This window comes from Polistes canadensis, unplaced genomic scaffold (assembly GCF_001313835.1).
Source record: "Polistes canadensis isolate GaletaPanama2010 unplaced genomic scaffold, ASM131383v1 scaffold_14, whole genome shotgun sequence".
NCBI lineage: Eukaryota > Metazoa > Arthropoda > Insecta > Hymenoptera > Vespidae > Polistes > Polistes canadensis.
The window spans coordinates 752,231-766,208 of NW_014569561.1; the positions used below are offsets into that span (position 1 = coordinate 752,231).

The following is a 13,978-nucleotide window of genomic DNA, read 5'->3' on the forward strand; positions in this document are numbered from 1 at the left end:
TTTTTCTTCTTCTCTATCATTTTTTTTTTTTTTTTTTTTTCTCTTTACATTGCATTTTTTTTCCCATGCAGGCAAAAATATAAATAATATACATCTACATGCATAATTGCGGTTATTTGTTTACCGCGATAACGATCCGTTGTACGGGCACATCGTTGAATTATTATTCCAATTGTTTTCAACCTATAGCAACGTAAATAAGACATTATTTTATATATATTTATTTCTATCATTATTCTTTATCTATCACATTTCCGCGTTCGTAAAGGTAAATTAAAATGATCAACTTGTCATTTATTAATAGATTCGTTAATTTTTCTTTTATTATAAATATCTGTCTTTCTTTTTCTTTCTTTGTTAATTCAATTTTGTTCTTTTGTTTAATATAACGCAAGTTATATTTGCTATCGTGTGCAAACTTATTTAACTAATGTCGCGATGTACACGTAAATACGTACACATACATACACATGCATACATACATTTCCATACATATATTTACTTATTGTGTATATTCATGCATATTGCGCACAATGAATCAATGAAAAAAAAAGTCAACTTTACAAATACACATATATATATATATATATATATGTATACATATTCGCATAAATGAAAATGAATTTCGTGAGACAGGAGTTTTGATAAGCTCGATAACAATAGACTCGTAATATTAACAACCACTTATAATATAAAAATAACATTGTATCATTATTCTCGAACATATAATTTTAAATTCAAGGATCTTTCTGTTTCATTATTATTATTACATACAATATTTTAACCCTTTGAGTGCTGTAGACGCATATGTGCGTTTGGTACAAATTACCAGCATGAACTGTGGCCACATATATGATACATTTGTTAATAAAAATACAAAGAATGTAATTTCAGGTTGCATATTGATAATTGTTTAATCTTATTCCACAAAAATTATGCTAAAAAAAAAATCTTTCTTACGTTATTTTATTTGGGAGAATAATTTATTGTTAGCTATCTTTAATATAATTGATGAACAGAATTTACACAAATAATAAAATATTCCATCTCTAGGAAGTGCTTCGGCCAAGAGTATTCACCACTCAAAGGGTTAACAATTCTAGATATTATGAATTATAAAGCATTGTAATAGCATTTACAGGAACTGGCAGCTTCCCCGAGCGTCGGTACCAGCGGGATGGGTACACCTGGACCACCTTCTTACGAAGTCATCACGCAAGCTCAAGGATCCAATGAGTTGCCACCTCCTTCTTATGCCGAAGCCGTTTCTCTTCTTAGACAAGCTGGTATCAATGGTAAATTTAATGAGATATACCTTAGAAAGAGTTAGATTAGCTTTTTATATTTTATATTTTATGTAGTAATGTTTTTTTTTTATTTATTTCGTTAGATACAAAACTGGATTGTGGAACTGTTTCGTGCAGTACCATCAATGTCAATGAGAATATACGTAGCAAACCTTGAGGTACGTTTTGAATCCTGTAGGGTAATCTACTTGGCCTATGTGAAGATATTAGCAAAGACGAGAGGATCTTCTTTGGTATATCTCTCGTTGCCAAACAGTATCTCATTTGGATGAGTTATTCATACGGTTTGATACTCTTTCGAATTTATCAACACAAAGCAAGCATTCTGAGAACTAGAATCAGCAAGGGTAATTTAAAATCCAATTGGTTTTGGATTTTTTCTTTTTCTTTTATATATATATACATATACATAAAATCGTTATTAGTGGCTTCCATTTTAATAATGAATTATTATCGGGACAATTATCGAGAAAGAATAATTAATCAAACTAAGAGCTGTACTTATTGTCAGCACAAGCAATCCAATATCGTGTACTTAGTTTCTTAGTTTTTGTCTTGTATTTGTAAAGATAATGCAAACACGCACAGCTAGGAAAGCATTAATAAAATATATATGATCGAGGATGAAGTTTGATGGAACCAACCATACACGATTAGAAAGTTTATTCAATATTTTCCTGAAAACATGTAAGTACAGCGGCTTACATTTAAAATGAGGGAAATGATACAATGTACATAAACTGACTATTATTATAATACTTCATAAGAATGGGATACATATATATTAAATTGGTGCTAATTAATAAATTATGTATTAGAAAAACATTAGCAAAGTAATTTCGTTTGTGTGCTGGTTGTAGGCTTATACTTAATACATTGAATAATTTTTGAAAAGTAAATAAAATTTGCTATTCATAATGCATTTAGTAAACCTCTTTTTCTACAAATATTTGAATTAGCCAGTGTCAAATTTGCATATATATGATATACGACGTATATACATATATACATATACAATAGTGAATGATAGTGCGTGCTGGCACAATGTGGTAGATTTTATCTAATTTTAAAACAACGAGTCTATGTCAAAAGGAACCAGTAGTAGTTGTAATAAGTAATACGAGAACTTAAAGTGCTTTGTATGTTCATAATTAGAAATTGAACATAAGAAAAAATTAATTATGCTTGTAATGTAATTACGTATGGCATTACAATTAATAGATAATATTAATGCGGTATCTACTGCCGAAGCTACCTATTATATATAGATATATATAGCTTCGTAGAATGCAATGTACTTCAATGTTTGCAAATTTTGTAATTGCAAGATGCTTGTCTTTGTACAGAATATTTCTTATTGACTTTTATAGAATTGTATTTACATAATATAGATAGAGCAGGCCATGTGTACCATCTAATGCAAGAACTTAAGCAAAAGCTTGCTGTGATGTACTAAGCACTAGTCAATGTGGGAACATAGGGAATGGAGAATATTTTTATGGTAAAGAAAAAAAAAGAAAAAGGGAAAAAAATGTAAAAAATGTATCTTCCAAGTGACAAAGTGCCTTAAAATTTTTCAGTAGCATACAGAGTAATTAAACAAATGATAACAGTAATAAAAAAAAAAAAAGAAAATAAATCATTTGCACAATACTATAGCATGGAATAGCATAAACGTTCATATTTACTTGTGCATACATTTCATATAATGTATTATTATTATTATATGAAACGCATACACATTGATGTGTCAGCCGTGTGTATGCTATAAACTTAATAGCGTAATACTTCTTTCACAAACAACTGAGTTCTTACTAAGTTCTTTTTAAATCAAATTATTATTATATATTTATGTTGTTTTATTATTAATTAGATATATTTTCGATTAGATTTTGTGAAAGACGTATATATAATTTAGTACCTGTGCAATATCCGATAAAAACAATCTATACAAGATATTTATAAAAAAAAGAAAAAACCGATAAACGACAAATAACTCTCCCCTCGATTAGCAATCTAAAATAGCATTACAATCTTTATCGACTATAATTTTTTTGTATGAATTTTCATTGATTTGATGCATGTTGTCAAAATAATAGCAGGAAGTTCAATAAAATGTGGCAATTGTATGTAATATGTATCTAGACGAAAGAGAGAAGCATATTTTTATATTATACATATACATTCATATGTATGACCTTATTATACATAGCCAGAATTATAATCAAGTTAATATCGTTTTAACTCTCTGTTTCTTATATTTTTTAAACGTTCAACTAAGTATATTTCACATAAAAAAATAGATGAAAAGTGTTATTACGCCGCATAAACACATTTATGAACAGAGACATTTAACCTGGTTATAATTCGCGTTACACATTAAGACTTTTGCTGCCTTAAAATAATTAGAGATCATGATTACTAATAGAGCATGTGAACTTTTAATTGTTATTATTATTATTTTCATTCTATTATTATTATTATTATTATTATGACTATCACGAGAAATGCACACATATTCCTATTTAAAGGACAACAAATATTAGACAGTATTATTCCGTAAAAAAGAAAAATTATTATACCTTAGATAATAAAGTATTAATAACGTTTGTTATATCTTAACAAAGACAAAAAGAAAATTATGTAAGAATTATGATTTTGATCGACACATAATCTGTATCTCATTTTAATTATTATATGCATGATTGGTTACATTTCAATGTAAATAAATTCTTATTAGCAGCTATTATTGTGCAAGCATATTAGAAAATTACAATGACAACTTTTGTGCATTCAAATATTCATTGACATAATGTTTTACTTATATATAGTGTAATTCATCGGTAATGAAATGTTTTTTTTATTTTTTATAATATACGTTAAAACACAAATAGAGAGAGAGAGAGAGAGAGAAAGAGAGAGAGAGCGAGAGAGAGAGAGAGAGAAAGAGACACACACACATACATATGTATTATGATTATGAAATAACATTAATTCATATCTCTATCTCAGCAGCATAAAAATTGTAGTATGTTTTATTATCTCCAAATTTTCTTTATACAAGATCTATCAATCACAATATTTTAAAAACATGTAAATAACACGAATGCATATTAAGAGGTAAAGAATACGTACTGCATTTTTATTACCGATAATTTGATATATAGTTTAATGATAGATTTGTTTTCTTTTTGGTTCCTTTTCTTTGCAATATATAATGTTATAACTTATATCAATTAATAACAATTTGGTAAAATGAGAACAGTACGTTTGTACTTTTTGTTGTTACTGCCAAGGTATATGTAAATTTGCACCACACGTATTAAGCGATATGGACACATTACACTACTAATTTTTTTATATAATGACTGAATTAGTTGAAATAATCTTGCAAGGAAATAATTGAATACCCATCACAACGCGTTCATATATAAATGTATATATGTACGTGTGTACTGTTTTATACAACTTATTAGCAATTTTTATTTCTATAACAATATTCAACGTGATTGTTAGCGCAAAAAATATATATTTATATATATATATATATATATATATATATATATATATATATACACACGCGCGTTTCCCTGAGAGAATTTGTACTTCGGCGTATATATAATAATAACAACAAAATATACTTAATTATTATAGAGAGAAATAGAGAAAAAGAGAGAGAGAGAGAGAGAGAGTATTTTTCTTCTTTGTTAAATTTACTTTTGTTAATTTTTTTTAATTTCTTTTCTTCTCTTTTCTTCTCGTTTTTTGTTTTTGACCAACTACAATACTGCACAGATATATNTATATTTATACTTAGTATATTCGTATGTTGAATTTTTGTATTAATATACAGATGATCATCTATGAAAAAGGTAAGTCTTTAAAAAAAGTAAATCATTTTTATCGACCGCTTATATGTAATATGTGATAGTTGTAATAAGCTAAGTAAACAAACAATAATTAGACGAATGAACACAAACATGTTCTAAATTAGTCTTTTTATCTGATTATTGCATACTATTTTATGTGCCTTCTTTCTAGTAACTTTTTTGTTTTCAATTTCCATATAATATATATCCTAATTTTTTTCTACTCTCTAAGAATGAAAGTATAATTGCCGATATAAATTATTTTTATATGTATATGTAAAAGAAAAGAACCAAGTTCGATAGTGTATAAAATTTTATCTGTGGCACAATAAATACATCGAACGATACACTTTTGTAAGATTCAAATATATCAATCAATGTTTTTATGATTGTGCAACAGCGAGCATTTCTTCCTGATGGATCAAGTGGGTTGTGTGATTTACTAGACTCATTAATTTTGATAAGGAAGCAGCCCACGTATCTAACAGAGCTGCTGGTTCCTGACTTCCTGTAAAACGTACTACACCAGCGGGACGATCGGTACGCGCATTAATTACTCCTGTTTCAACTAAATTGCACAAGCATGCTTCGGTTTCCTCTACAGGAAGATCCAATAACTCTGCCATACGAGTCAATGTTATTTTGGTATAATATTTTGCCATAATTCTAATATTCTAAAGGAACAAATAATTTTTTGTTTTTAATAAGACATATAACAACAAAATTAAAATATGTGAAGCATATAAGAGTTAAACTTACATGTTCGACAACTCTATTACGTAAATCAGCCCATCGTTTGCGACCTTCTTCTGTTAATGCAGAGAACACTTCCGTTGCTCTGAGTTCTCTCTCATAGATTTCACAAAGACCAGACCATTTAATTAATTCTGGATTAACGAAAAGACGTAAAAGCTCTCTGTAAAGTATTAATGTATTATCAAATTGTCAGAATTTTAAATGAATATTTAGAAATAAAATATCCGAGTATTTATTCATTATACTTGTATATAGGAATTTCATCAAGCATTTTGTCAGCTAGCAGCCTATGAGTCAAATCTGCTTGTTCCGGTTCATGAGGAGCAAGTATAAGATAAAGTACTGCACGGGATAATGCCGTATGTCTTTTTTCTGGATCCTCTCTAACAGCTGGCGTTTCGAGTACAGCTCGATTATGACGACATAATTCTAAATGCCAACCTTCGTGTCGAGATAATTCCATCATTAGACTAAAAAATAAATGATCAAGGCCAAAGTTTAATCATATGAAGTCACATCATTTTTTTTAAATAAAAAATAGATAATAATACTGCATACTCGTAGTATTTTAATTTCAATGCTTGTGTTTCTTCGTCATTTTCATCGCTAAAAAATTTGACGTTAATTTTTTTAGCTATTATTTGAGTTCGCATGAAATCTTTCTTTGCTAAACATAAACGCATTTGTTCTAGAATAAGTGAAGCTTTCTCACGGCGTGACATACTGCCATATGTTTCCACCTGTATAATACAAAATATTAAAAATTTATTTTGTAAATAGAGCGTATTGTTTTAACTTTAAATGAAATACCTGTAATTCGAGCATTACAGAGGCAGCTCCATTAATATCTCCATCTTCCTCTTTTATTTTTGCTAATCGATGCGTGAGCCTTGCTCTTTCTACTTCCACATAAATCTATAAATAAAAATAGTCACTAACATGTTATACATTGTTTATGTCAATAGCTTACTTTTCCTTCTGTAACCGAACGCAAAGTTTCGATTAATTTAACCATAGTTTCTTTATCTGGAGTTTTATCTACATAAGTACAGCATTCTTGAACCATTTTAGTAACGGCTTGCTTCAATTGAGAACGCCTCTTTGACAAAAGAACTATGTGCTCGTTGAGCGCTGCCCAATTTTTAGCTTCTAAACAAATTTCACATATAGCAACGAGTACTCGAGATGTCGATGTCATATCAGCTCCCTAAAATGATGTATACTTGACTATGTGTCTTCGGTTACACAGAATATAAGATAATCAAATCTTTTTTCAATAAATTCGTACATACAGTACGGGTAAGTTTTTCTAATGCTAGCAACTGATCTAAAGCATCATGTAGCTTTCCTTCTCGAGCAAGCTTTTTACATTCAGGTATTTTTGTATCACAGTTGTTACTATAATCAACTTCCATTTTCATAATGCGACCACCATCCATTGTTCCTTCTGGCATTTTGATTTCTATTTATAATAACAGTAATATTATTTAAATAATATTATTGATCAGTAAACATTTGTTTAATAATAATAATAATATATGTGATTATAAAAATATATAAACAAATTTTAAATGAAGTGTATGGCATGTATGATAGTGTGTGTCTTTACTATAGATATTTCTGACAATTACATTGCACTTTTTTCTCTAAAATATATTTACATGACTATATTTAATGTAATGAAAGAAATCAATTAAGAAAATGAAATATATATATTACTTTATCTTAAAAACCAGACAAATAACGAAAATTATACTTTTATTATAATTTTCTTATACTTTATTATAAATAGGGTTAAGTTCGTAGTGTCAGTACATCAGCGTAATTCTTAAATACTAAAAATGAATAAAAGTATATATCTAAAATATTACCTCTTTGAGAAAGAAAGATCAAAGATAAATATTAATATAGTATTTTAAACACAATTTTAAATACGTTTGTTTGATAATTTAAAAAATAATATAGGATAACCCAATGCACACATTCACGATGTTCTTGAAAGAGTTGTGTATACTTCATATACTTTTCCCTATCAAATTTGTAGTTTCAATGCTACAAGCAACCCGCGCACGCGCAGTAATAACTTTTTGATTAGCCATGTTTCTAGTGGGAAATTTAAATATTTGATTAAGAATACATTTGTATTTCGCAACTAAAACATCGAATAAAAATATATATTTCATATTTTTTTTATAATATTACTTTACGAATAATAAATGTATCTTAGATACTTCATTTTTATTTTCTTTGGATATATTTTTTTGATGAAACAATGCTTTATTTCGCTTTATTGTTTATAAACGAGATAACATACTTTCTCTTCCCGGTAAATAACAGATGGCACTTATTCCTATCATACTCAAATTTAACAATAGTATACAAATGCGGTTCTAAGTGTTAACATAGGTTATTCGAATGTTTAATAATGATATGATAACAACAAATATATTAGGAACAACGAATGTGTTTTTGACGTAGTCAATACACGATTCTATTTCATGATTTATCTGTGGTCGTTTCATTTATTATACTAAGTTATTAATAAGTTAAGTTGTTAAGTTAATAATAAGTTGTAAATAATGGCTGAGAAGGAAAGTGATAGTACGACAAGTGAGGTTATAAAAACTGAAGAATTACCTGATAACACAGCAAATGAGGAAGCACCAACAAGTTTGGAAAATATATCACAGGATACTAATACTACTAGAAACGATAGTCCCCCAGTTGCTTCAAAAGATAAAGAAAGAGGTAATTATTATTATTGTTAATAAAATAAATCTTTTAAACAAATACAATATTTCATTGCTCAGTTACAGTTGATATTTTATTGAAAGCAACTGGCAATGCACCTATCATGAAACAAAAAAAATGGTCCGTTAATCAGGATTATCATATTGGAAAGGTATCAGATTTTCTAAAGAAATATCTCAAATTAGAGCCTTCTGAAAGATTAGTAAGTCTATCAAATATTTAATCACATTTTTCTTATACCTCATTTATTTATGTCTGCATATTTTTCTTTTGTATTTTTCAGTTTCTTTATGTAAATCAAACTTTTGCACCGGCACCAGATCAAACGTTAAAAAACTTATACGATTGTTATGGAGCTGATGGAAAATTGATTATTCATTATTGCAAAAGTCCAGCGTGGGGTTAATCGTAAACTTCCTGTTTGAAGTTTGAGCATCTTGTTGTATCATTTTATTACGGGTAACAAATTTTGATCAATATAATTCTTTTAGAGGCTTACAAGACACATTTCTCATGTTGTACATAAATTGCATTTAAGACAATAAGTATATATTTATATATTTATTTATAATTCTATTTAATTTATTAATAATGTGTATTGTATTCCTAATATAATTATTATTATAAGATGTTAATTATCGGATTGTGGTCATATTGTGATATATTATTATACGTACAACTATATTGCGAAGAATATGATTTTTATTTCATCTCTCTTATCGTATGGTCTAAACAATTTGATTTTATTTGCTATAATTTTTTGCTAACCAAAATAATATGTACCTAATGACACAGGTATACTGTTTTATAAAATATGTCTATTTTAAAATAGCCTCAAAAACCATTTGTCAATATTTCTGAGTTTAAAAATTAAATTATTATTCATATAGATTTTTATAAAAACATGGTTACTTCTACGAGCACAATGATACGTTACATAATTGTTCTTTCAAAAGGCTTCATAAAAAAACTTGGTCTAAAAAATCTTACATCTCTCTTCTTTTTTTTTCCTTTTGTACGATATGGCAGTTTTCCTTATTCCTGATATTTCAGGACAAATGATAAATAATATGTTTAGCAACTCATAATGTTGCGTACATCTAAATTAATTATAACGTTTGTTACAACACGAATACACACATTCATACACACGTATTAGTAAAAAACTATTACTCCAATATAATTATAAAATGTCCTCATTGTAAAGATTTTCGTACAGTCGTAATTTTCGTTTTTAATAAAGATTTCTTATCGCTTTGCAGAGACGCACGGCGTTGGCTAGACGATGATACGGAGTTTGTCGTTTCAATTGCCTTTGCCGGGCTACATTTAGAACTAAGCAATGATTTTTTTTCCATCTTATTCGCGCGACTACAAACATTAGAGGATACTTCAGTTTTCACAGTTCTTACCTGAAATACAAAATATTTATTAAGTCGTATACTAAGAGAACATAATTAATGTTATTTTTACATAAAATCAAATTTAGCATTTTAATTAGAATTTAATTGTACCAACCGATATTGTGTCTTTGTCTTTGATGCACGTGCAAACTGGGGAAGGTATACCAGCTGGATCGCGCGTACATGGCTGTGGCTGATCATCACCTATGATATATTTATATTAAATTTAATAGAATTACTTTATTCATCGAAATACGTTGAATCGTATGAATAATAATTTTAATTTTGTTAATACCATGGTACATAGTTCTAACACTTTCAGCAGTCTCATCCACACGGCTCATAGCAGAAACATGTTCTTTCTCTAAATTGTCCAACTTTAAATCGTCGTCGCGTTTCCCTTCAGATTTCGTTAATGATTTAACGGTATGTGCCGTCGTAGATTTCGATTTGATGGATGGTGTTTTAAGAGACGTCTTAAATGGAAACTTCCAAATAATGATAGCGCCATCGGCACTAACGGATACCACATGTTCCCCGTCTGGGCTAAATTTACACGCAGTTATTATCGCGGCATGACCTATGCCAATGTGTGTGACATTGGCTGTATGATATTCCCAGAGCTTAACAATACAATCGTTTGAACCAGTGACGAAGTATTGTCCATCAAGATTAATGTCTATGCAATTTAATGATCCTGAGGTGGAACCTTCAACTTCACGAACCAACGAACCATCCCATGTTTCCCAGTATGCAATCTTACGATCAGTACCACAAGTCAAGATTTGTATGCTGTTGGGACTAAAGCATGCAGCCATATACATCGTGTTACCCATTAAAACTTGCTTCCTCGAGCAACGTCTGTTTGATTAATATCTATTGTCCATCAATTTGTCACATCCCAAAAAACAAATAATATTGTAAATAGTTAAAAATTGATACTTGCATTATGTCCCATATTATGCATGTACCATCCGTGCTAGAACTAATCAAGTCCTCGTTGTTGGAGGATATACACAAAGATGTTATGGGTCCTCTGTGTTCCTTTAAAATTGAGACCAATCGCTGTACATCGGGTTTTATGTCCCATATACGCACCTATAGACAATATTAAAGAAGGAATATAATAGGAATATAAGAGGATAATGAATGTGTAAAATAATAATTACCTGCCCATCACATCCACCGCTGATTAATCTTTTCCCGTCTGCTGTTATCGCAACTGCCGATGCTGCTTTTATATGAGCGTTATGAATAGTAAAAATAAGTTTACCCTTTTGTGGTGTGAACGCTCTTACAATACCATCGTTCCATGCTGAATGAATTTAATAAATAGAAGAAAAGTGTTGTTAATTTGCTGATATTACTATGACCAAATATATATGTATAAAAATCTACCAGAAATTATCATTCGTCCATCGTAAGAGAAACACAAACAGCTGCAAACAAAATTCGGCACAGTTATTCTAAGTAATTCCTTTTGCGTTTCTAATCTCCACAATCTGATATCATTCTTTCCAGCTGTTGCAAATATTTCAGAATAATTCCTAGAACATTAAAAAAAAAACTATTATATTGATTTTCAAAATCGCATTATCGATTTGTTAATCTTACCATGGAAAAACAATGGAGTATATGGAACTGTTATGACAAGTTACAATAAGTCTCATATCGAAATCGCGCAATCTTATTTGGTAAATCTCGCTTAGGACAGTTCCAACCAATACAAAATCATTCTTGTACAATAGCATTGATGTCACGGTACTGCAGACATTTTCTACAAGATGCTGCCAAATAACTTTTCACTCATTTGATTTTACGAATTACATATGTGATAGATTATGAGTGCAAAAAAAATATTTTTTTATATGAAAACATGTTGTTCGTATCACTTACAGTTTTAATTTGCGGTGTACTCGGTAATTTGGTCAATTTTCTTTTACTGAAATCAATATCCACAATTTCAATGAGCTCAATCGTACCGTCGCCTGCACCAATGATCATTTTCTCATCCTTTAGTAGCAAAATTTTTTTAACACCACCAGCATAACATTCGATTTGACCCTTGTCTGGATTAATTTTTCTTGAGCCTTTATACATTTTTGAATAGCAGCCTACCATCACTGGTTCTATTTGTTCTTCACCTTCAGGACGATAATTCAATCTACGTGTTAAATATACGTTAACAAATTTTAATGAATTCATTAATCATAAAGATAATCGATCAAAATATAATTTACATCGATTATTAAAAATTGTATTTATTAGTTTTATAACTAAACAAGACCTTGCTTTTATTATATCGCCCGAGGACGTTCCACAATAAGCATCATTATCTTTTTCACTTATGGCGATACAGTTTATCGAACGTTTTAACTTTCCTACTTTCACGTTCACCCCATACACCTTCCTTCTTTTCGAATCTATTCGCCAAACTTTAAGGGTTCTATCACCACCGGTAAGGAAACATTCACCGTGTGTATTCATTCTTGTAATTGTGTAAGTATTACCAGCTATTTCATTACTCGCAAATGATCCTGAAAATTATCTTAATGTTATTAAATTATCAAGTATACGTAAACACATACATATACATATAAACAAAGTGTTCCAAAATGTGAATTTTTTAAGTGATAAAATTAGACGATACATTTAATATATATATATACATATATAAATAGATTGAAGATAAAATTTTGTTTACCACACATAGCATGGTTATTTTGTACGTCCCATATTACAACGTTACCATCATCTCTTCCACCAAGGCTTATCAAATAATTGCTATCCAATGTAAAGCAAACGTCTTCGACCCTTACTTTATGAATTTCGTAACTACTTTTAACGGTACGTGTCTTATAATCCCAAATGATGACTGTTGCCTAGTATAAAAAAAAGACATCCTCATAAAAAAAATTATAGAAAGAATGAATTCGAATCGTCAATAAAATGGAATTAATTCTTATGTTAATATTACTTTAAATCCGAGATGATTTATTTGCCCGGAAGCCACAAAATGGCCGCAAGGAGAAACGCATACGGCAGAAATTAAATTCGTATGTCCAATTAAAAATGTTTGTTCACTTGAGGCTATGTTTTTAATCGTCACTTTGTTCCCCATCGGATAAATTAAATACTGTTCATCAGGATGCAGTCTTAATGCATTTTTCGTAACACCTAATTAATCAAATTCAAGTTAATAAATTAGAACACAATCACTTCAGTAAATTTATTTTAAACAGTAATACAAATTATGTACATATTTATTCTATATATATATTTATTTACAGAAAAGTATTGAATGAAAACAATAAAAAATTCAAGAATTGTACGAACCATCGAATCCAATTATTCCGATTAAATCAAGCGGTTTGATATCCATACTTCTGATTAAATCCAAATTACAATAAGATTTTTATTTATGTTAAATGTTTCGATTGCAGTTAAAAAAAAGCAACTTTTTCACTACCTTGAATTAGGAAACTCGTTTAGAAACAAGTAACGTGTATTACAATACAAATAATATAGTTATCGTTGCTATAGCAACGACAGAAGATTAGTACCACCCTCCTTTATTATTTGCTATGAAAGTACGAACACAAAATATATAACGAATTAATAAAATTAATTATAAAATCAAAATGTTGGAAATAAAAAGATAAAGATAATAATTTGTTGTCTAAAGTACGGATTTGGATCTCAAACGCAATCTTGGAGACCCCATGTAGGGTTGCGTATCTAATTCTGAGGATTGCTGAAATTATGCTTTGTCTTTAATACATGGTAACATTATATTTATATTTATATCAAAGAATTGTTTTCGAATAAATATTTTTCATTATTTATTATCAGCAAATATTTAAATTCCTATTTTTAGTTTATGATTCCATAT

The 13,978-nt window shown here is 29.0% G+C and overlaps 4 protein-coding genes across 11 annotated transcripts in view; 2 read left to right on the top strand and 2 right to left on the bottom strand.

The window, feature by feature from the left end:
• The window catches only part of LOC106793483, a 4,766-nt gene extending 1,514 nt beyond the window's left edge, over positions 1-3,252 (top strand). For 3 of the 4 annotated variants that reach the window (XM_014760465.1, XM_014760466.1, XM_014760467.1), the window contains 2 exons: positions 1,133-1,295; positions 1,391-3,252. In XM_014760465.1, coding sequence (XP_014615951.1) covers positions 1,133-1,295; positions 1,391-1,464 — 237 coding nt within the window. In that variant the 3' untranslated portion in view covers positions 1,465-3,252. The remainder of the gene's footprint in view (positions 1-1,132; positions 1,296-1,390) is intronic. The other variant, XM_014760468.1, reaches the window with a different exon arrangement.
• Positions 3,253-5,468: 2,216 nt separating this feature from the next.
• Positions 5,469-7,966, bottom strand: LOC106793482 (26S proteasome non-ATPase regulatory subunit 12). The gene is made up of 8 exons (XM_014760464.1): positions 7,804-7,966; positions 7,225-7,394; positions 6,903-7,139; positions 6,743-6,847; positions 6,491-6,672; positions 6,178-6,402; positions 5,936-6,092; positions 5,469-5,850 (listed from the first exon to the last, which is right to left on the bottom strand). The coding sequence occupies exons 2-8, from the start codon at positions 7,384-7,386 to the stop codon at positions 5,560-5,562; spliced, it is 1,359 nt and encodes a 452-aa protein (XP_014615950.1). The 5' UTR covers positions 7,387-7,394; positions 7,804-7,966; the 3' UTR covers positions 5,469-5,559.
• A 339-nt stretch (positions 7,967-8,305) lies between these two features.
• On the top strand, positions 8,306-10,940 carry LOC106793499 (autophagy protein 12-like). 5 transcript variants are annotated; one of them, XR_001382427.1, is made up of 4 exons: positions 8,306-8,680; positions 8,743-8,885; positions 8,967-9,142; positions 9,946-10,940. XR_001382427.1 is itself a non-coding variant. In XM_014760499.1 (3 exons), exons 1-3 carry the CDS (start codon positions 8,512-8,514, stop codon positions 9,087-9,089), a joined length of 384 nt encoding a protein of 127 aa, XP_014615985.1. In that variant the 5' UTR covers positions 8,306-8,511; the 3' UTR covers positions 9,090-9,239. The 5 variants fall into 5 exon arrangements, 3 of the variants coding, with proteins under 3 accessions (XP_014615985.1, XP_014615983.1, XP_014615984.1); XR_001382428.1 differs by having other exon boundaries at positions 8,743-8,834; XM_014760499.1 differs by lacking the exon at positions 9,946-10,940 and having other exon boundaries at positions 8,743-8,834; positions 8,967-9,239.
• Positions 9,880-13,468, bottom strand: LOC106793421 (cilia- and flagella-associated protein 52). Its single transcript, XM_014760321.1, has 12 exons — positions 13,423-13,468; positions 13,064-13,263; positions 12,791-12,968; positions 12,374-12,623; positions 11,983-12,250; positions 11,701-11,873; positions 11,485-11,633; positions 11,256-11,401; positions 11,033-11,184; positions 10,382-10,947; positions 10,202-10,290; positions 9,880-10,095 (listed from the first exon to the last, which is right to left on the bottom strand). The coding sequence occupies exons 1-12, from the start codon at positions 13,466-13,468 to the stop codon at positions 9,880-9,882; spliced, it is 2,433 nt and encodes an 810-aa protein (XP_014615807.1).
• Positions 13,469-13,978: the final 510 nt, after the last annotated feature.